The sequence below is a fragment of the Pectinophora gossypiella genome, chromosome 26 (genome assembly GCF_024362695.1).
Source record: "Pectinophora gossypiella chromosome 26, ilPecGoss1.1, whole genome shotgun sequence".
NCBI classification, from domain to species: domain Eukaryota; kingdom Metazoa; phylum Arthropoda; class Insecta; order Lepidoptera; family Gelechiidae; genus Pectinophora; species Pectinophora gossypiella.
In genome coordinates this window covers 1,337,715-1,361,177 of record NC_065429.1, presented here as the reverse complement: position 1 = coordinate 1,361,177, position 23,463 = coordinate 1,337,715, and the positions used below count along the sequence as shown (strand labels likewise).

Genomic DNA, 23,463 nt, shown 5'->3' with positions numbered 1-23,463 from the left:
TTTGTGGTATCCTGTGATTGGCGAACAAACATTGTACTTACTGTAATTATTCTTAGTTAATTAATAAGCTGTTGGATATCCTCAATAAATAAATAAATAAATAAATAAAAGAAAAACAAATAAATAACATGGAAAATTAAAACAATTATTACCGTCCAGGATTTAACGTCGCTCTGTTGCAAGCGTTGGAAAGGGCTCTCTGGAAAAGAAAAAACAATAATTTTGAATAAAAACGAACTTGGGAACGAATAAGAAACATAGAACACGTTCAAATGCTTGTCTTCTTGGGCATGTCATAAAATCCGACAGAGGGATTGTGTCCTCTAACATGATGGACTAGCGTATGGGCGTAAACTGATCCCCTGTCACCATAAGGTTCATCATATCCATCATAAGAGTTCGTATCAACAGAGGCTGTAAGTTTTCTTTGATTCTGTGGTTCTATCTATAACAGCCTCCGTGATCTAGTGGTTAGAGCGTTAGGCTCACGATCTGGAGGTCCGGGTTCGATTCCCGATGGCGACATTGTCGAAATCACTTTGTGAGACTGTCCTTTGTTTGGTAAGGACTTTTCAGGCTTGAATCACCTGATTGTCCGAAAAAGTAAGATGATTCCGTGCTTCGGAGGGCATCAAGCCGTTGATCCCGGCTATTAGCCGTAAAAACACCTCCACCAACCCGCATTAGAGCAGCGTGGTGGAGTATGCTCCATACCCCGTCCGGTTGATTGAGGGGAGGCCTGTGCCCAGCAGTGGGACGTATATAGGCTGTTTATGTACGTGGTTCTATCTGTATGTTATAACTAAAGCCCTTACCTTTATTTTCTTCATCAGATTCATCCCTAACATCCCTATCTTCATCTATCTGCAATTCTCCGTCACTAGACTCAGTCTTATCCTCTTTCTCATTCAGTCTCTCATCTTCTTTTTCTACTTCTTCTACCACTTCTTCTTCTACTACTTCTGTTTGTCTATTTTCTTCTAAATGCAGTTGGGAAAGTTCCAGAATCTTATCTCTTATTTCGTCTTTTGTTAGACTGTTCTTCATTATGTGGTCCTGTTTGTCGTCCATGACTGTGTTTATAGTTTTCTCTCGTAGTGGTTTTCTTATCTGTGGATGTTAAAGGAAATAAATTATTAGTTGTCTTAAAATATTTTACTTATGATAGACTTTTCTTCTATCGTGTGGGTTATGAGGTGGATTACCAACGTCATCAACCATAGTGTTAGGGTTATTATTGAGCCGCCAACGGCCCCTGATATGGCTCATGTAACGACTACGCATTTACATCAGTAAGTAGTAACCAGGATCAACGGCTTAACGTGCACGGAACTATTCCGTAGGTGAACCAACTATCATATTTTGTTCGTTCTCTTTTATTTTTAGTTTGAGACCCATGTTTTTCTATACAGGGTGTTAGTGACATCGTAACGAAAACTTTGAAGGGTGATTGAGGCCATGATTCTGAGATGATATCAAATGGAATTTTCCGTCACAAAAGTATGGAATAGAAAATAATTAAAAAATACACAAAAAAATTCAGGAATATTCAGACTGAAAATTCCACTTGATATCAACTCAGAATCATGGTCTGAACCATCCCCCTCAGTATTCGTTACGGTGTCACTAACACCCATACCTACTTGTATGGCTACCATAATGTACTTGTGTGGGGTGTCAGTGACATCGTAACGAATACTGAGGGGGATGATTCAGCTGATTATTCTGAGTTAATATCAAGTGGAATTTGTCATCGCAAAATTATAGAATTGAAAATAATTTAAAAAAAACTAAAAAAAATCATGAATTTTGCGACGAAAAATTCCACTTGATATTAACTCAGAATCATGGTCTGAATCATCCCCCTGAGTATTCGTTACGATGTCACTAACACCCTGTATATGGATTGGTTTATTGCACGCAATAACTTTACAATAATAATTACATTCGATTGAGTTAATAAAATCTCAAGTGCAGTTTCCACTAACACAGTTGTCTCGACCATTATCACCACCTACCACGTTGGTCTAACAGAAAGCTCGGTGAGATGTGGGTATTTAGTTCATCTTGCGATGGATGTATGGTCACGAGTACTAATGTGTATACACTTTGTAACCATGTCACATTAACTTTTTTGACATATTAAACCGTAATCCTAATTAAATGTCAAATATGAAACTGCGACAGGGTTCTAAAATGGGTACATGATTTTGCTCATGACTGTATTTCTAATCCCATTAGGGATATTTTACGACTATCTCTGGCTTATGTAACGTAATAACAAATTAATACTTACAGCAAAAGGAACGTTAGATTCTTGTATGACGTATCCGTCAAGCACGTGTGTCAAAACGAAATCGCGTTCTTCCTTATGAATATTTCCATCTACGATATGTATTTCCGACCCTGTCATTTCACCTATAGATATATTTGTATATTCTTTCTTTTCTATTTTGTTATCTTTAATGACAGCTTCATAATCTGTTGAGAGTTTTGTAACTGGTTTACGATGTTCGTCTTTTGATTTAGAATTGCTAGGTTTTTCATTGTCGTTCTTTATACTTAATGTAGGCGGTATTGTGTCTGTTTCTTTCTTCAATTCTTCATTTTTACTTACAGAGGGACTAGGTTTAGTAACTTTGTTGTTTAATTTTGTTTCTAAATTGACTTTCGCTTTGCTTTCTGCATCTGATTTGATATTTTGGTCAATATCTTCAGAAGCTTTCTTAATTGGACTATTAGTTAGTATATTAAATAGTATGTTATTAGTATTAAGCTCTTGTTCATCACTGACTTTTATTTCTTCCTTCTTAGTGATAATTTCTTTCTTAGTGACTTTCTCTTTCTTTGTCATTTCTGGCTTTTTCCTAATTTCTTCGTTCTTTACATCTAAAACGATTTCCATTTTCTTAGCAACTTCTTGCTTCGGTAACTTAATATCATTGGTTGGTTTTGTTTCTTCGATTTTTATATTATTTTCTACTATAGGTTTATTTACTACATCAGGGTGTGGCAGTAGTTGTGTTCTTTCACTCTTCATATCAACATTCATTTTATCAGTTTCGGCATTGGCCATGGTAACATTGACTTTGTCTTCAAGTAATCTGCCTCTAGCTTGAGGAAACACAGTTTTTCTTACGGTTTTTTCTTCAGTCTGTTGACTTACATCTTTAATGTCAACTTGAGCATCGATTTTCATTGGTGTAGGAGAGTCTTTTATAGGTATGGCAGTAGGTTTAGGTATGGCGTCCGTTACAGTGCCAACTTCCATCTTAATTTTTGTTTCCATAGGATTTATTTGCAGAAGTGGTTGGTTTTCTACTTTCTTATGCTTCGCTCTATGTACAGGACTTGTGTTTGTTCCAATTTCACTAGTATTTACAGCACATTTTGCTTTTATCTTATCTTTGACTTGAGCAGTAACAGTTATACTTCCAAAATTTGATATTTTCTTCTGATCGTCGGGTGACTCGCTTTTTCTTTTCCTGTTAAAAGTTGTGTTTTCTGGTTCGGTTTTTATTGTGTTACTGGTTGTTGCTGTGGGTACAGTGTTCATAGGCGCTGTATTATTTTGACTGACATTTACATGAGGTATGGGAACGACGTATTTCTTTATCATTGGCACTTGTGTTCCCCTGGGTGTAAAGTTTACTCTTACATTACTGTTAGGTTTCGGTTGTATCGCCCTGTAGGTATAGGGTTGGCCGTTTCTAACAGCCGAATACGTAACAGTATTCATATTATTAATATTTGCACCTGTAAATTGCATGCTGGTATTTGTAGCAGTATTAACTGGACTATTTGCAATATTCTGTTGTATATTTCTCGGCATTGTGTTTACATTTTGTGTCTGCATCATTTGTCTAATAGGCTGCATATTTTGACTCATATTTTGTTGAACACTGTGGCTGTTATTGGCTGTATTTTGATGTAATGTCGGTCGTACACTGGGGATGTTTGGCCCAACATTTGTGAGAGTTGGTTGCGTGTTTACAGCTGTATTTACCCTAGTTGGTGCAACAATTGTAGGAGTAGTTTGTGTGTTTACAGCGGAATTGACTCTATTTGTCGCTACTTGAGGTCCCATATTTGCACTAACATTTGTCGTAACATTTTCAGTAACACCAGGCCTGACAGCGCCAACGTTCTGTGCATTTGAACCAGTATTCTGACTAACATTTGCAACATTATTCTGATTAATATTAGCTACATTCAATCCCATTTGTTGGACGCCTTGTTGTACACTGGCTATGTTTTGTAACTGTCCATTAACTGTCATTTGTGGTCTAACATTCTGCTGTTGCATGCGAAACATCTGCATTTGCACGTCCTGACTTGTGTTTTGTCCCATTTGATTCGGAACTAAAACTTGTCTATCTAACTCATTACTCACAACACTAAGATTTGGCATGTTAACATCGTTATTGGCTTGTATAAATCCATAATTAGGTAATACTTGTCCAATAGATTGTTCAGGCATTGCCTGGCCAACATTTTGTACCATGTTCGCTGGCATATTGTTCATTACTGGCCGTATTTGCCCTTGCGGTAAGTTCTGGACCATTTGAGGCATCTGCAGCATTTGTTGGTAGGGGACGTTTTGTTGGACGTAAATGTTGGGGTCAAATTGTTGGATTGGGACCAAGTTGTGGCCAAATTGTTGGACGTATATGACTTGGTTGGGGATGGACCGCGCCCACGGTGGTTGGTTGATGAATAGGTTTTGGTTCTGTTGTTGCATTTGGTCACCTGCAACGAAAATAATGCCGTCTTTTAGTAAAATAGAGAGATTGGTTGGTTGATTATTTTTCCCCCGGATACTCCATACACACATAAGAGCACATTTATAAAATTAGAGTGGCACAACGGGCCATGGAGCGCGCCATGTTAGGCATCCACCTGGTAGATCGTATACCAATCGTCGAAATTCGGCAACGCACTAAAGTCGGAGAATTAAGTGGAGATGGGTTACAACAACTACAGATGAAGACAACAGATGGACTAAAGCTGTTACTGAATGGTGGCCAAGGGATGGTATGCGATATCGAGGCAGACCACCAGACTTCCTTGGCCGCAAACTAACTTCATCGGGTTACATTTCAGCCACATAAAACTCATACCGGGTGGCCTTATACAACATTTAAAAAAAACTAATTACGTAAATTTCGGTGGTCGTAAACTAATAGAAAAAATTGGTGTTTTAAGGGGCTGAGGGGTGCTATGAGGTCTCGCTCCACCTAAATATGTTGCTAGGGTATTGTTATAACACAGTGGGGGCCCTAGCAACATATTTAGGTGGAGCGAGACCTCATAGCACCCCTCAGCCCCTTAAAACACCAATTTTTTCTATTAGTTTACGACCACCGAAATTTACCAACAAACTTACCTGATGGCATCAACACCGGAGAGTCGTAAACCACCCTGACAGGACAATACATCATCTGTTGCTGAACCATTTGTTGTTGCTGTTGTAACATTTGTTGAGGCTGTTGTAACATTTGTTGTTGCTGTTGTAACATTTGTTGAGGCTGTTGTAACATTTGTTGTTGCTGTTGTAACATTTGTTGAGGCTGTTGTAACATTTGCTGAGGCTGTTGTAACATTTGTTGTTGTTGTAACATTTGTTGTTGCGGCACCATTTGTGGCTGTTGTATTATCTGTTGGTGGACTATTTGCTGTTGTGGTGGGCTGGAAAAAATGCAGATAAATAATTATTTTTTTGATGAATTTTAGCATTACTTATATCTAACTAGTAACTAGCGACCCGCCTTGGCTTCGCACGGGTAGTGTGCTCGTAGTTTGAAATCGATTGCTTTAAAAATAAAATGCTTTCCATAAAATCTTACACCCCTTTTTCACCCCTTTGTAAGGGTTGTTTAGAAAAAATAATATATATGTTTTAGTTTCTTTGATCAGCTCGCTTTACTGAATCTGACGGTAAGTAGGTATGTAGGGAATACAATCCCGCAATAATATCCCGAAATACCAACTTATAAACCAATCACTCGTGATGTCGAAATCACTTTGTGAGACTGTCCTTTGTTTGGTAAGGACTTTTCAGGCTTGAATCACCTGATTGTCCGAAAAAGTAAGATGCTTCCGTGTTTCGGAGGGCACGTTAAGCCGTTGGTCCCGGCTATTAGCCGTAAAAACACCTCCACCAACCCGCATTGGAGCAGCGTGGTGGAGTATGCTCCATACCCCCTCCGGTTGATTGAGGGGAGGCCTGTGCCCAGAAGGACGTGTATAGTTTATGTATGTTATGTAAATTAATACCGTGAGCTCCCAAATTTTTCGAGATCTCGTCTAAATATTTTTCTGATACTTACCCACTGTATTAATAATAAGTCTCATTAAAAAGGATAATTGCCTAATTTAAGGATAAATTGTAATTCCTATTTAATTGGTTCCCCAAGAAACAGGCTTAGCCTAGTTTGGGGACCCCTGTTTAATTAACCAATGTTATTATCTGTATTTTTGTAATTGCACTTGTTTTTATTGTTTAACTATATATGTATTGTCATTGTGTTGTTGTAAGTTTTGTGCAATAAAGATTATTATTATTATTAGTTAAGTTAGGATGGCTAAAAACGATGAAAAATGCTTGATTGTGATAGTGAAGTTATTAAAACAAAACATTTTTTGAAAGAAAACAAAAACCTTAATCTTCAATAAGTATTACTAACGAAATAATTATGTTTTCTTTGGAAATCAGCATGATCAAAACAAAAAGTATAACTCAAGGAGATTCGCCCAATCCCGTCAATCTTGAATGGGATCTCGTCATCCCGAAATATTAGACGAGATCTCGCGAGATCGGGATTGTATTACCTAACCATTAGTTCAACAATGAATTAGTTAAATCCCGGTGGAGACATCATCAAAAAATCACTTTCTGATCCCTAGTTTGGTTAAGACATTACAGATAAAGATTTTTATTGTGCATAAATTTAGGTACAGTTATAGATAATAGTTGCAGTTATAGTTGCAAATTACGTCTCACAAAATTTTGCCTTTGCAGGCATATACACATTTTACACAGGCAATGATATTTCATTTCACACCATATTTCATTATAACATAAGAGAAAGAAAATAATAATAAGAATTATAATAATAATAATAAAAAAAATCAAAAAATTATTAAAGAATATTTATACAATGGATAAGTAGGTCTATGAAATAACTATTTAGTTTTCATTCAAAAATTCTTTAACGCCATAAAAACATTTTTGTGCAAGCCATGTCTTAAGAGCAGTTCTAAATTTGTTCATATTCATAGTTGTAAATGACTCCGGGAGTTTATTGTACAACAGGCTGATCACCTGATTGTCTGAAAGTAAGATAATCCGTACAGTCATGAACAATATCATGTACCCACTTTAGAACCCTGTCGCACTATCATATTTGACATTTAATGAGACTTACGGTTTCATTTGCAAAACAGTTAATGTGACATGGTTTCAAAGTGTATACATATTAGTACTCGTGACCGTACTACGGAAGGCACGTTAAGCCGTTAGTCCCGGTTACTACTTACTGTAGTCGTTACATGAGCCATGTCAGGGGCCTTTGGCGGCTCAATAGTAACCCTGACACCAGGGTTAATGGGGTTGGTAATCCACCTCACAACCCACACAGAAGATGAGAAGAACAATGACCAAATGTCATTTAACGGCCTTTCAACGTATGAGAGTAAAATACATAATTATGTTGCTCTTGTATTCTGCCTGCCTACCCCGGAAAGGATTAGCGTCAAGTTTTGAAATAACTCACCCAATTTGGTTATCTCCTGTTGCTTGCTGCATCTGAAAAAAAATCGGTTTAATATTTAGTATTTCTTATAATCAAACAGGGTGGTTAAAGAGGCCACATCCAAGCAATAGGCAAGTTTCCAACTAGTCAAATCAGTTACTTTTTACTAAACGTCAAAACACGAAATTACTAATGGAAATTGTATGAAAAAGCACACTGTGACGTCATAGAAAAAATAGGTAAAACGTCGGACTTATTATTAAGTTTCTCTTGAATAAAATTCCTAAATAAGTTAAATAGAAAAAAGGAAATGTTTTCTGTTAGTTAGTAGATGTATCTTTATTTAGTAATTAGAATTTCATAATATATCTCCAATAGCTCGGTGGCGCAGCGGTAAACGCGCTCGGTCTGCGATTGTTGAAGTTAAGCACCTTTCGCAAAAGCCGATCATAGATGGGTGACCACAAAAAGAAAGTTTTCATCTCGAGCTCCTCCGTGCTTCGGAAGGCACGTTAAGCTGTTGGTCCCGGCTGCATTAGCAGTCGTTAATAACCATCAATCCGCACTATCCATCCATAGGGAAGGCCCGTGCCCCAGCAGTGGGGACGTTAATGGGCTGGTGATGATAAATATCTTGATCTTGAATATCTTGAACCTAGTACACGACCCAATTCATATAAATTTCGCATACCTACTTACCGACTTGTATTAAAAAAGTAAGTGCGCAATGCAAACAAATGTCAAATAGCAATATTTCTTTCTTAGATGAATTGCTTTGATGTGACTTTTTAACCCCCAGATGCTAACAAACATAATAAGCTCACGACTATATCCCAATTGGGGTAGTCAGTACATCCATCGCAAGATGAACTAAGTACCCACACATCACCGAGCTTTCTGTTAGACCAACGTGATAGGTGAGCCGTATCGCCGTCTATTACGGATGGAGATCCTAACAATTTACGCGAAATCACACATCGAACAAACTAAAATTGAGATTTTAGTTAAACTTTCAGACACGTGCCTACCCCGGTAAGCTTTAGGCGCGTCGTGAGATGTCGGTTTGTCTATCAAATACGATTAACCTTATTCCACTCCGACTAACTAAACGGATCAATTAGTTGTTCCGATCGGAACTCAGTATGAAGAAAACTAGTTGATTATTTAGTAACCTAACCAACCAACTAAATAGTTGAGCCTTTCGGAAGAAAAATAGTTGTACAGTTTCTAATTGATCCGTTTAGTCGGTCGAGTGGAATTACTGGATGAACCGATGAACAGCATAGACCTCCGCGCTAGAAAAGTTGCAAAAATCGTTAAGTCAAATCAAATTCGAACCTCCAACCTACCAACGGAAGCCACACGTTTTAACAATTGAGCCATCGCGGCATTTCAAATAGGAGATTGAGACGTTATAGCCATTCCGACAATTTTAACGATGTCACGAATTTTAGGGTTCGGTAACATTGACAAGAAACCCTAAATAAAAATAATAAAAAAAAAATAGAATGAATACTTTAATTCGTTTCAAAAATGGCACGGGTATAATAGCACGATAGGGTTGACACATAAGTACCTAAGTACAGTCACGCACGAGCATTAATGACACTTTGGTACCATGTCACATTAACTTTTTTTGACAAATTGAACTGTAAGTCTCACTAAATGACAAATATGTTAGTGCGACAGAGTCCTAAAGTGGGTACATTATATTGCTTATGTCATGACTGTACCTAGTTGGCGAGGAGTGCGTATATACTATAGACCTCTGCCTACCCCTTTAGGGATACAGGCGAGATGCTGTTATGATGTCGTTATAATCTAGTCAAATGAGATACATATTAAAACGTCTTTTTTGACAAGATTTGTAGATGCCGCATTTAACTACATGGCCGGACAAATGGGGAGCGCTGAGGGCTCTCACCCGGTACACAATTTAAGACAACAGGCCTGAGGGTGTCCAGTTAGCCGCGAACCAAGGCTCAGGGCGTCGTCTGTTAGGATTATACAGGGTGTTAGTGACATCGTAACGAATACTCAGGGGGATGATTCACGCCATGATTCTGAGTTAATATCAAGTGGAATTTTTCGTCGCAAAATTCATGATTTTTTTTTAGTTTTTTTTAATTATTTTCAATTCTATACTTTTGCGATGAAAAATTCCACTTGATATTAACTCAGAACAATCAGCTGAATCATCCCCCTCAGTATTCGTTACGATGTCACTTACACCCCACACAAGTACATACGGTAGCCATACAAGTAGGTATGGGTGTTAGTGACACCGTAACGAATACTGAGGGGGATGGTTCAGACCATGATTCTGAGTTGATATCAAGTGGAATTTTCAGTCTGAATATTCCTAAAAATTTTTATGTTTTTTTAAATTATTTTCTTTTCCATACTTTTGCGACGGAAAATTCCACTTGATATCATCTCAGAATCATGGCCTCAATCACCCGTCAAAGTTTTCGTTACGATGTCACTAACACCCTGTATTTAAAAGAATTAATCGACCCAAGCGGGTCGATAGCGATAAGCGCTGAATGAGTTTGCCTGGTTATCTGTAAGAAATTTCTGCTTAGCTATAAGGCCGCCGGATTGTACTGTTACTTTCGTCCATGTGTGTAAAACTTGTTTTAAAAAAAAAAAGTATACAGGGTGTTAGTGACATCGTAACGAAAACTTTGAGGGATGATCCAGACCATAATTCTGAGTTAATATCAAGTGGAATTTCCGTCGCAACTTAGAATCATGGCCTGAATCATCCCCCTTAGTATTCGTTACGATGTCACTTACACCCTGTACCGTATTTGGTTGTGGAAAAATACCAAATCCGAGTTAAATTGGAAAAGTTTCATTTTTAAATTGCCCCGATCGGGAATCAAAGCCGAGACCTGTGGTTTCATAGTCAAAGCGTCTAATTATTACACCACAGAGCATATTTGGTTCATTTTTGTATTGTAAGATAATAGTTTATACGACGAACAAAATATTTGCTATGAACCCCGGCGCAGGGGTTGATAGACGAATTTCCGATATAAACAAAATGAACCTTATACTGAACGTCGTAAGGATCAACGCGTTGCTAAGGACGTAGCTAAGGGGGTTGTTTTAGGGTTGCCACAGTCATGTTATTTTTAGAATATAAATTTAAAATAATCATCAAGTAAAAATAGGCTAATTCCCAACTAGTCAAATCAGTTACTTTTTACTAAACGTCAAAACACGAAATTACTATGGAATTTGTATGAAAAAGCAACCTGTGACGTCATAGAAACCTTTTTTAAGTATTTCTTGATTAAAATTCATAAATAAGTAAGTTAAATAGAAAAAAGAAAATGTTTTTCGTTAGTTTTAGATCTGTTTTTTTACTATTATAGACGGCGATACGGCTCACCTATCACGTTGGTCTAACAGAAAGCTCGGTGAGGTGTGGGTACTTAGTTCATCTTGCGATGGATGCACTGACTACCCCAATTGGGATATACCTAGTTATTGTGAGCTTATGTTATGTTGTCATATTGACTTGATTCTTGAGCTGCTTATCAGAATAAAACGAATAAAAATATGATGGAATTATATTTTTTTTTCTAAAAGGCGACTGAAGAATACTATCCTCTCCACCATTATGGACTATCGACATAGAATAAGGAATAATACTACGTATATAACGGCAATTCTCCGCTCCCCACCAGCGTCTGAGCTAGGTTTACCTCACCCCCTCGGTCTTTAGTCTTCAATCGTATGGCGTCAGACGTCACACACGCAGATGCGCGTGTACGATAACGTCAATGTGTAGTGTCTGTGTCAGAGATGAATGGAAGAGGAATAACATGTTGTGGCGACCCTGTTTAAAGTGTGATAAGGACAGGACGATGATGATAGGCAAAATGACGTATATGCCAATAGGTCGTTTCGAGAAAAAGCCATATAAAGTTTTTTTTTTACTTTTTTTTTCATAATACTTACTCATTCTATTTCTCTTTTGTTTTTGGATTTTGTTTTTTCCTGATTGTGCAATAAAGTATTTGTTATGTAATGTCCCCTTTGCCTTTTACCCAATTTAGTTATATTTATAACTATGTTCGAGGGGGGTGAGGTAAAGCTAACTCGCTGGTGGGGAGCGGAGAGTTGCCCTTATATACGTAGTCATCACCATCATCACCAGCCCATTAACGTCCCCACTGCTGGGGCACGGGCCTTCCCTATGGATAGATAGGGAGATCGGGCCTTATACCATCACGCAGGCCCAGTGCGGATTGATGGTTATTAACGACTGCTAATGCAGCCGGGACCAACGGCTTAACGTGCCTTCCGAAGCACGGAGGAGCTCGAGAAACTTTTTTTTTGTGGTCACCCATCCTATGACCGGCCTTTGCGAAAGTTGCTTAACTTCAACAATCGCAGACCGAGCGCGTTTACCGCTGCGCCACCGAGCTCCTCTATACTTAGTATTAGTTCTTATTCTGTGTCAATTCTAAGATCTGGCCACGACATATACAGGGCCACACTGACTCAGAATGAATATCGACTCCATTATGAATTATTACGTAAGTAATAGCCTCCGTGGTCTAGTGGTTAGAGCGTTAGGGTCACGATCTGAAGGCCCGGGTTCGATTCCCGATGGGGACATTGTAAGGTAAGGACTTTTCAGGCTCGAATCACCTGATTGTCCGAAAAAGTAAGATGATTCCATGCTTCGGAGGGCACGTTAAGCCGTTGGTCCCGGCTATAGCCGTAAAAACACCTCCACCAACCCGCAGTGGAGCAGCGTGGTGGAGTATGCTCCATACCCCCTCTGGTAGACTGAGGGGAGGCCTGTGCCCAGCAGTGGGATGTACCTATATAGGCTGTTGATGTAAGTAATAAGTGCTTACCTATATCGGGAACCCTCAAAACTAATTATAGACACACACGAATGTTATTTTTTTTCTATTTTGCACAATAAAAATTCTAGTCACTTTTTTTTTAAACTATACCATGATACAGGTAAAGCCCTCGCAAAGAATCCTGACGAAAAAAAAAAGAATTTCTTTTTTTTGCCTTCCCCTAATCGATTATCTTACTTCCAAGAAATAGGAACTTTATATCAAAGCAGCAGAGTTTATAACCGTCTAAATGGTTACCGAAGCAGGTAAAATCCTGTTAAAATCAGTATTAAAAGTTGTTGCAACGTAAAACAGTTCGTATGTCGATTGAAATAAGATTCATATTCGATCAAATGGGGCGGATCGGCTTCCCCTTGCGCGGCGCTCCTTTTTTTTTCTCGCGTAGTGATGGGACAGTGTCGATGTTATCGATTGTAATAATTATTATTATTACGTTGATAACATTTTGTTATGAACTTATTTTATGCTTCACATCACCAGCCCATTAACGTCCCCACTGCTGGGGCACGGGCCTTCCCTATGGATGGATAGGGAGATCGGGCCTTAAACCACCACGCGGGCCCAGTGCGGATTGGTGGTTATTAACGACTGCTAATGCAGCCGGGACCAACAGCTTAACGTGCCTTCCGAAGCACGGAGGAGCTCGAGATGAAAACTTTTTTTTTCGTGGTCACCCATCCTATGACCGACTTTTGCGAAAGTTGCTTAACTTCAACAATCGCAGACCGAGCACGTTAACCGCTGCGCCACCGAGCTCCTCGCTATTTTATGCTTATTCTTAAGTTAATGTAAGTATTTATTATAAAGATGATGATTTTATCAAAATAAATAAAGTCTGTTCGACTTATAGCACAGAAAAGACATAAAATGTGTTTACACACTTTTATTGTTTTTTTTTAGGTAAGCAGCTTTTTTCCTTAAAAAAGTAGCATGGAAAATGCTGCACCGACAAGAGCGTGGCTCTTAAATTGATGATGATGATAGGTACCTAAGCAGGGAGATTAAAGAGGCCACATCAAAGCAATGAGGTATTTTCCAATCGGCGTTCCCCATAAACACGATAGATGGCGTTGTTCAGTTTTTTCTTCGTTTAAACTTCTAATTTCATGGATAACGGACATTATGCATCTTTTATTTATTTTATTTTATTTTATTTAAAGGGATAGTAACAGCTTATCAATATAAGAATTACAAATGGTAAAAAACATGTTGCAAGCCAATTACAACTATCCACGGTTTACATTTTGTATGATTGAAGCAATATAGGTACGCATACATAGAAACTTAAAGAGGAATTTCATTCTAAAGACTACAACAGAGTAACTAATAGGACCTAGATATAACAAAAGAGGAGGAGAAAAAATTTAAAACAAATATAAACTTAACTAAAAGTACCGATACCAAAATAAACACATTATCAAAACATTAATAATTAAGACACATTATATGTATATAATTTATAAACATAATTATAATAAGTAATAGATAGATAGCTCTTAAATACGTTACACTTATTAAATACGTTATATATATATTCATATACACATACACACATACATATATATATACATACAGATATATGTACATATTTACCCACATACATACATACACACATACACGATAATAATCACTATACCTACATATTTATTACTGGTATTATAGATAATTTCTATTCACCTAACCCCGCACCTCAGCCCACCCCCAGATATTGTAGTATTGCGTTGTGTTGTACAGTAGTCATAGTCAGTCATGGTTGTCTATGCTTACAATACTACGTCTAATGTTATGCTTATCTTTGTTTTTGGGTATAAATGGCGACCCTTTTTACTACACCCAGGTACAATTAAAACTTCCACCCATTAGTATTCTGATCAAAATAAAGAGAAGCAATATAGGTAGCAACATCATTCTATACATAATGTGATCCAAATATCAAGCAACGATTAGTTTTATATATGCTTCTGCCATTACATTACATTTTTGAATAATTATGTACCTAATGAGAAAATAGGTAGGTAATTATCACGTTAAAAGTCCTTCATTCATTTAAAATAGCTATATTGCTATTAGACATTTGTTTGTTGCGCACTTATTTTTATATGCGCGAATGTCAAATTGCAGTAGATTAACTTTTTTTTATGTTGGTCGTGTTTTCTGGGACTAATACTTAGATTGTGGTTTCATTTAATGTGATTTGTGATAAACTAATATAATAAACTATGGTTTGGTAATCTACTATTAACGATTATGCCTATAAATAATCGTAATGTGTTTTTAATGAACTTTCTGCACTGCGTACGGGGCCTTTAGCGGCTCAATAATAAAAAAATGACGCAAAACATCATCGATAAATATCGACAACTAACTATCGACATCCCATCACTATCGATACTCGCTCCAACCCTAGCTCAAATATAGAGCACCCCGGGGGCGAAGCTCAGATGTCTATAAATACTCGCGATAGAGCGAGATGGCAGCATACAGCTGTTTCTGTGTCAAAAAAGGACACGTGGGCACGTGTTGTTCAACAAAAAAATCTCCACATTATTTTGATAATTACCGCTCTACATGAGAGCTCATTAAAAAAAAATGCTGATTATATTCCGACGATGCAATTCGACACTTTTAGTAAATAGCTGACTTTATATCCAACCACTCTTAAGTACGCGCTTTAAAAAAAATAAATAAAAAAGTTTCGTTAAATAAAAAATAAACAGTATAAAATATCATTTAAAAACCAATAACATAAACACATCGACAAATAATTAGTTCACTAATTAGTTCTGATTTCAAAATCAATCACTCGTGACGTCACGATCGAAAATCAAACATTATTTTGGTGACGCTACAACACGGAGCGTATTGATAAGACAGTATTTTGCTCCAAAACAACGTTAAAACACTCACAATCACAAAACTATTACTAGAAATCCATGCAAAACCACTCACTGTTAAATAATTCAGCCACTGCTGTCTTCAGGAGTCAAAGATCAGTGATAAAAATGAATTAAAATGTCGTCAAAACAGTCTAAACGCAGACATCTTGCTAACGAAATGGCGTGTACCGACGCACGAATAAAATACAAGAAGAAACTGCAGCCAACGTGGCTTCTACCATGAAACCGACAGCAACAACCAAACGACACGACTATCGCTACAACCACGAACGAAACGCGACAGATTATTATCGATTTTACAAAATGGCGTAAATATTGGTATCGGGCAACCCTAGCCAATGGTATCACAACGGTTAGGCGCGCACCGCATTGGCGGAGACGACGTTCGAAATTCAAACACGTTCTGTGACCTTAATATCCCCTTGCCAACTTCTACCATCTTCACAAAACTGTCGCCGTCTCTTTTGTTGGGAACATTTTTCTACGAGTTAGAATGGGATGGGGATATCGATTTTTTCGTCCTGAATTAGGAAGGTTAAGTTGGAGATATCTTTTGTTTAGTTATAACGTTTTTAAACATACTCTACGTATGAATAAATAGGGATAAAAATGGCGTATGGCCAGTTATATTATGATAATGATGACTCAACGTCACGATGAAATGGCGGCTTGGCTACATAAATATGCTTCGTTTAGGCCTACGTTGGTACTTCGTGGAACTAAACGGGGCTTGCATATTTATTACTGCTTTTGAATTCGTAATATTTAGGGTTCTTTGGAACAGCTAAAGCCTGGTTTCTTTGTAACAGTTGCCTGGTTTCGATTTTCAAATCTTTTGTTTAAGAATTATCTTTGTTTTAATAAGTTTAATTGTTTTTACTTGTTAGAATTTAAGCTGATTTTTTAAGATAACGAGCTGAATTTTGTAAGCTATTTCATATTGCAGTTTAAATTCATCATCAATTTAAGAGCCACGCTCTTGTCGGTGTAGCATTTTCCATTCCAGTCTATCAAAGGCCAATTCCTTGACTTCCCTATAAAACACGACGTTAACCTTTTCTTTAATCTGTTCCATGTAACCTCTTCTTGGTCTTCTTGGTTAGTTTAAAGTAAGAAATTTTTTCAAAGTTAATGAAGCAATACCTAAGCCAGTAATTGTCTACCACGATAGTCGACACGACACTCATTGATATTATTAAACAAGTCCTACCTATCACATGAGAATTAGACATACTTAGCTGGCGAAGAGTGGAGTTCAAGAGTGAGGATTCAGACGAAATCATTATTAGTTCTTTATTATAACATGACCTTGTAAACCTCCTACCATGCAGGATTGCCTAGAAGAGAGCTTTTTTAGAGATAAGCCCACCTTTTGTTTTCATTATTTCATGTGGACATTAAAGAACGCAGTATTGGTTCAAATATTAATCTACCATCGCGATAATTAGATTAGGTACCTATACTCGTAGTTTATCTAATGTTCAATTTGTTTATAATTGTCGCAACTCACATGATAGAAGAAGATCATCCATTATTTTCTCTCGTGATTATAGGTAAGTTACCATAAAGTTGAAGTTGAAGTTGAACAATGATATTTAAAATTGACAAATGTTTATAATGTGACTAATTATTAGGTACTTACTTAATTCCTTGATGCTCAATACTGACATTATTTGTAATATTGTACGTCCGACATAGACATGCTGTTGAGACAATTTTATAATGTTTGACACCTGCATGTATGTACCTACACAGCTTCTCAATACCTAAATGTTTCTTGTTTCTTGTTAGTTAATCTACTTTAGGTTGACAGACAGGGACAACACTCTACTGATAGACAAGGATGGCGAATGTTAATTGTAAAATAATATGTATAGCTACATGTATCTATGTAGTAATAGACGCATTTACTATGTATAAATACATTATGAAAAACGACACTTTTCTGGCAACAAAAGGCAATAGGAACGGATTACCCGTAATTATTTTTTTATTTCAAAAAAATATTCACACATTAATAATAAGTAAATGATTTTAAAAGTAGGTACCTATACGTTAATCTTAATGAAAAAAATATGAAAATAAAAATCATTTTTTTCATCGATAACTTGAAGGGACGTCACTATTATTATTGTAAACTCGAAGTGATGTTACTTAATAACCGAGTACCTATACCCTAAAACCTAAGAAAAAAAACGCGTATCTAAACCTCAAACAATTTTCATAGTCTTAGGTTTTAGGTTATTACTAAGTTTCGATAGGGTGCTGGTTAAAATACAACAGAAGCCCGAAGTTTTAGGAATCAAGTGTATTGTTCAATATTAGAAAAAAGTATATAATATTACAGTATTGCCATAGTTATTATTTTTTTTAAAGAACGTCTAGGGCCTTGTGCCGAGGTTTTTCTTGCAGCTTGTTTTCCCCGGCTATACAGGTTGTGAGAAGCTGCAGTAGTTTCAGGCGGACGAGACGTTCGTTACCTAAGTAAAAATTGACAATTCATAGTGCAACTATGTTGCCTACTGAATAAAGATATTTTTGAATTTGAATTTGAAATAATAATTTGAAACTAAAATGTTGGGATTGCCAACGATTATAGTACCTATTTGGATCTTTTTTGTAGTTTGACCTTGAAGAATCTTATTTAAGTACCCTACTTCTTACTACACCAAGCCTGAGCTGTCCACCTTGATATTTCGGGTTACGGGCGTGAGAAATGTGTTTTATCTTCTTTATCTAACTTAGGTAGATATACCTAAGTCTAAGCTAAATTATAGATAAGTAACTAGCATGAATTTTGTGTAGGGAGGGGAATTTCTTGTACAGCTTTTACCGTCAGCCAAACACATTACCTACGAAGTTACATACGTACCTACCTACGGTCATGAGTGCTTTGACACCATGTCAGATTAACTTTTTTGACAAATAAAACCGCAAGTCTCATTAAATGTCAAATATGACATTAGGACTCTGTCGCACTAACATATTTGACATTCAGTGAGACTTACAGTTCAATTTGTCAAAAAAGTTAATGTGACATGGTACCTACCAAAGTGTATACATATTAATGCTCGTGACCGTACATAATGACGCCTACGAATTCCCCTACGATCCTGACACGTCTTCATGCATCCTTTAGAAGGAAAGAAAGAGAGAAACGTATACTTATTATAAAGGGATACCACAGAACAGATAAAAATCAAAACCCAGAATAATACATAACTTACAATCAAAATACTTACTAATAAGTACCTACTAATACCTATAAAATAATTCTTCACATCTGTTCCTCGAATCAAAAAGACTTTTATCTATAACAGATACTTCTTAATCATTGAAGTTGTTACTTTTTCTAGCTCTAATTTAATTTTGTACTAATTAACTACCTAAAGTACGACGTAGGAAACATATTTGAAAGAACTAATCGACCCTAGTGGGTCGATAGCGATAAGCGCTGATTGAGGGAAATCGTCGACCACGCCGGCGGGGTCGGTATCGGGGTACCTACTTACTGCGACGAAGGACATTTTTTTTTGACGTGACTTATTGTAGATTTGCCACAGATGGCATTAACTACTTGGCCGGACAAATGGGGAGCGCTGAAGGCTCTCGCCCGGTACAACGTTTAAGACAACAGGCCTGAGGGTGCCCAGTTGGGCGCGACGAAGGACCGAAGGGCATCTAGGTTTTGGCGATGCTTCTCACGTTGTTGTTGACGGCACTTGTAGTAAATAAGTTATTAAAAACATCATAGAAGGGAAGCTTTAGGGAAAGAGCGGAAGGGGAAGACCGAAAAGAGCTTAAGTGCATGGAACAGATTAATATTTTATTTTATTTATTTATTTGGTCAACCAACGGCAAGTACACTGATACATGGTTACAGTTTGCAGTTCATTATCACCAGCCCATTAACGTCCCCACTGCTGGGGCACGGGCCTTCCCTATGGATGGATAGGGAGATCGGGCCTTAAACCACCACGCGGGCCCAGTGCGAATTGATGGTTATTAACGACTGCTAATGCAGCCGGGACCAACGGCTTAACGTGCCTTCCGAAGCACGGAGGAGCTCGAGATGAAAACTTTTTTTTTGTGGTCACCCATCCTATGACCGGCCTTTGCGAAAGTTGCTTAACTTCAAAAATCGCAGATCGAACGCTTTTACCGCTGCGCCACCGAGCTCCTCCTAATTTTGTTATTTTATTATAAATATCATAATGAGGGTAGATCTATAAATGTTACATGTTATGTACATCGGCTTTCTATAAGGTATTGCTTGGCAACAATTAAGCTAGTAGGAAGGCATATTTCAAATTTCGCTGTTCTGGTTTCTTTTTTGACGAAAATCAACATGTCCGACTCAGGATCAGAATCCGACATTGAAATTCAAAGACAAGTCATGAAGAAATCAACAAAAAAACCGCCTAAAAGTCCCGACGAACATCTTAAACGGGATCCGAAAAAACTAACCACGAAAGACATGGTACATTCGGCTTTAAAAGAACTGAATACACGCAAAGGTGTATCCTTGTATGCTATCAAGAAATACATGGTCGAAAGATACAATGTTGACACCGATAAAATTAATTATTACATCAAAAAATACATCAAAACTGGAGTTGAATCCGGTGTTATCATGCAAACAAAAGGCATCGGAGCGTCCGGATCATTCAAACTCGCTCCCAATATGGATAAAAAGAAGAAAAAACCAATGAAGAAAATGGAAAAGTCCGATAAACCTGAGAAGAAGGAGAAAAGCGAAAAAATTAAGAAGAAATCAGCACCAAGCGACAAAACGGAGAAGAAATTAAGCAAGAAATCAGAAGATAAATTAACAAAAAAGAAAGAATCAACAAAGTCTACGAAAGACAAAGAGAAAATGGTCAAAATTACAAAAGAAAAACCATCGAAAGAAGGTAAAGCAGTGAAAGTTGCCAAAAAGGTTAAGACGTCGAAAAATTCTAAAATGGCGACGGAAACTCCCGCCAAAAAACGGACGATTATGATGAAGAGAAAAAGCATCGGCTCGATAATCAAACCGCCTAAAATGAAGCCCAAGTAATCGATACTAATTAAATCGATTATGTATGTGTGTGGTTGTAAAAAGGTGTGAATGTTATGTTTATTATTTTCTTTATTATTATTTTTATTGTATTATTTTGTTAGAATCATTAAAACGAGCTATAATGGTGCTAATTCCTGTAAATAGGTACTATCTAATTTTATTTTAAGTTATGTCTCATTTTCTTATCCGCCGAAAAGTTAAGGGACGGATAATCGACAAGCATAAAATTTATGGAACACACGTGAATTTTAACCACAAATCTAAAACAACCGTCTAAAAATTTTACATCAGTCAATAACCCGACACAGTTAAGTAGACAGCACGTCAAACGGATTGCATACCAGCGACATACCTTTTTGATTCGCCCGGGTTATTCATTCATTTACTCATCCTTCCTAAAATTAAGAGCTGTGAATCATCCGTCCTTTTTCTTTTCGACGGATATGAAAATGACGGATATAACTTAAAATAAAATTAGGCGGTGTCTGCAGGAATCGGGGCCATTAAGTATTTACCTACTTACTTAAATTATCAAGTTTCGTATTCCATTCAAGCTTTTTTTAACTTTTTAGTAGTTGAGCATTAGGTTCACGATTCGCAGGTCCCGTGTTCTACTCCTGGTGGGGACATATCGTTAAAATCGCTATGTGATCCCCAGTTTGGTTAGGACACTGTGTAAGCACCCGATTGTCCGAAAGTATGCTGATCCGTGCTTCGGAGAGCACGTTGCAGCCGGTCCTGGCTACCATTTAATTAAATGCAGGGTGTTAGTGACGTCGTAACGAAAACTTTGAGGGATGATTCTGAGTTGATATCAAGTGGAATTTTCCGTCGCAAAACTATGGAACTGGAAAATTCCACTTGATATTAACTCAGAATCATGGTCTGAATCATCCCCCTAGTATTCGTTACGATGTCGCTAGCACCCTGTATACCTACTTACAGCGTGTCCCTTTCTAAGCATTAATATCAAGTGGAATTTCTCGTCGCAAAATTATTGAACTCAAAAATAAGTTTTCTGTGTTGTGGCTTTTAAGTGTCTCAGCGCATTTAACGGCCTCCGTGGTCCAGTGGTGAGCGTTGAGCTAACGATCCGGAGGTCCCGGGTTCAAATCCCGGTGGGGACAAGTCACAAAAATCACTTTGTGATCCCTAGTTTGTTTAGGACATTACAGGCTTGTCCGAAAGTAAGATGATCTGTGCTTCAGTAGGCACTTTAAGCCGTTGGTCCCGGTTACTACTTACTGATGTAAGTACGTAGTCGTTAGGTAGGTACTTGAGTCACGTCAGGGATCTTTGGCGGCTCAATAATAACCCCGACACCAGGGTTGATGTGGTTGGTCATCCACCTCACAACCCACACGATAGAAGATCCACGAAATGAGGGTACTTATGTTTAAATATAACCCTAAAAAAACGCAAGGCTTTCCTTAAGGTATTGCTCTGAGGTAGCTAAGATAAAAACGAAACGAATTGGTTTACCCTCTTGTTTTTTGACGTGACTTATAGTAGATTCGCCGCAAATGGCGTTAACTACTTGGCCGGACAAATGTGGAGCGCTGAGCTCTCTTACCCGGTACAAAATTTCAGACAATAGACTCGAGGGTAATTAAAATACTTATTGATCACAATAGGAGTTACAACAGTGTCGAAATATCGGGAGTCTCATCCCTGATTTAAACGCGGTAAGAACCCGTTATTATGTGTTTTAATTATGATCCTAACCGTGTAAACTTAAAACAATTTAGACTTGAGGGTGTCCAGTGCAAACCTCGGCTCAGGGCGTCGTCTAAGATATTTTAAAGAATTTAATCGACCCTAGAAGGCTGATATCGATAAGCGCCACGTACAGTGCAATAGGCTAGTTTTCAACTAGTCAAATCAGTTACTTTTTACTAAACGTCAAAACACGAAATGACTACGGAATTTGTATGAAAACGCACCCTATGACGTCATAGAAAAACGTGATAAAATGTCGTACTTATTATTACTATTTCTTGAATAAAATTCATTTATAAATGGAATGCTTTTCGTTAGTTTTATATCTGTCTTTATTTACCTAGTATTTAATCAGATATTCATAATTTATTTTTGACCTTTTATAATATTTGATATTACCCAATTTGATTATATTTCAATAAACTTTAGGTAACAATAGCCCGAGTTCGTGGCGCCATTGAAGTCTCAGTCCCGCTTGCAGTGGTCTTTAAATAGAGGTTAAGTAAGTATATCGAATTATACTTAACGCCTACTAAAATAAATAAGCAAAGTTGCAGACATGTTTATCTTAATATTCCTATTATTGAGCTGCTAAAGGCCCCTGATATGACTCAGTAACGACTACGTACTTACATCAGTAAGTAATAACTGGGACCAACGGTTTAACGTGCCTTCCGAAGCACGGATCATCTTACTTTCGGACAAGCCTGTAAAGTCGTAACCAAACTAGGGATCACAAAGTAATTTTTGTAATATGCCCCAACCGGGATTCGAACCCGGGACCTCCAGATCGTGAGCACAACGCTCAACCACTGGACCACGGAAGCCGTTAGCCCGGCGCACGAGTTTATTTCCCAGTAAGTATATTGTTTTTTCTCTTATAACAAAAAGCTCGGCAAGGCGTGGGTACTTAGTTCATCTTGCTATGGATGTACCTCTGACTACCCACTTAACAGTCAACAGCTTATATTAAGCATACTTCTAATGATAAGAAATAGCATAATAAGTGCTTATGCAAACTGGTTTACCCGTACGTTGGTATAAGAAACCAGCGGGCTTAGCACCGTGAGCGCGCGACTGTCTCGCCTCGACATACGTCACCCGTCACTCTCTCACAGTACTGCACAGAAAGAGACAGA

General features: G+C 37.6%; 2 protein-coding genes across 3 annotated transcripts in view; one reads left to right on the top strand and one right to left on the bottom strand.

Moving 5' to 3' along the window:
• Positions 1-15,705, bottom strand: part of LOC126378344 (putative mediator of RNA polymerase II transcription subunit 26) — a 75,347-nt gene extending 59,642 nt beyond the window's left edge. The window contains exons 1-6 of one of the 2 annotated variants that reach the window (XR_007568072.1): positions 15,596-15,699; positions 7,776-7,807; positions 5,387-5,688; positions 2,297-4,749; positions 816-1,110; positions 153-199 (exon numbers count right to left, since the gene is read on the bottom strand). Coding sequence is in view for 1 of the 2 variants with exons in the window: in XM_050026611.1 (XP_049882568.1) it covers positions 153-199; positions 816-1,110; positions 2,297-4,749; positions 5,387-5,688; positions 7,776-7,807 (3,129 nt within the window). In the remaining variant the exon portion in view is untranslated. Of the gene's footprint in view, positions 1-152; positions 200-815; positions 1,111-2,296; positions 4,750-5,386; positions 5,689-7,775; positions 7,808-15,595 lie in introns of both variants that reach the window. The other variant, XM_050026611.1, reaches the window with a different exon arrangement.
• A 4,158-nt stretch (positions 15,706-19,863) lies between these two features.
• Positions 19,864-21,140, top strand: LOC126378506 (histone H1.1, embryonic-like). The gene has a single exon (XM_050026917.1). The coding sequence runs from the start codon at positions 19,892-19,894 to the stop codon at positions 20,600-20,602; it is 711 nt and encodes a 236-aa protein (XP_049882874.1). The 5' UTR covers positions 19,864-19,891; the 3' UTR covers positions 20,603-21,140.
• Positions 21,141-23,463: the final 2,323 nt, after the last annotated feature.

Bases quoted from the DNA above. Each gene is read 5' to 3' on its own strand.
- LOC126378506 (XM_050026917.1), top strand. From the start codon at position 19,892: ATGTCCGACTCAGGATCAGAATCCGACATTGAAATTCAAAGACAAGTC.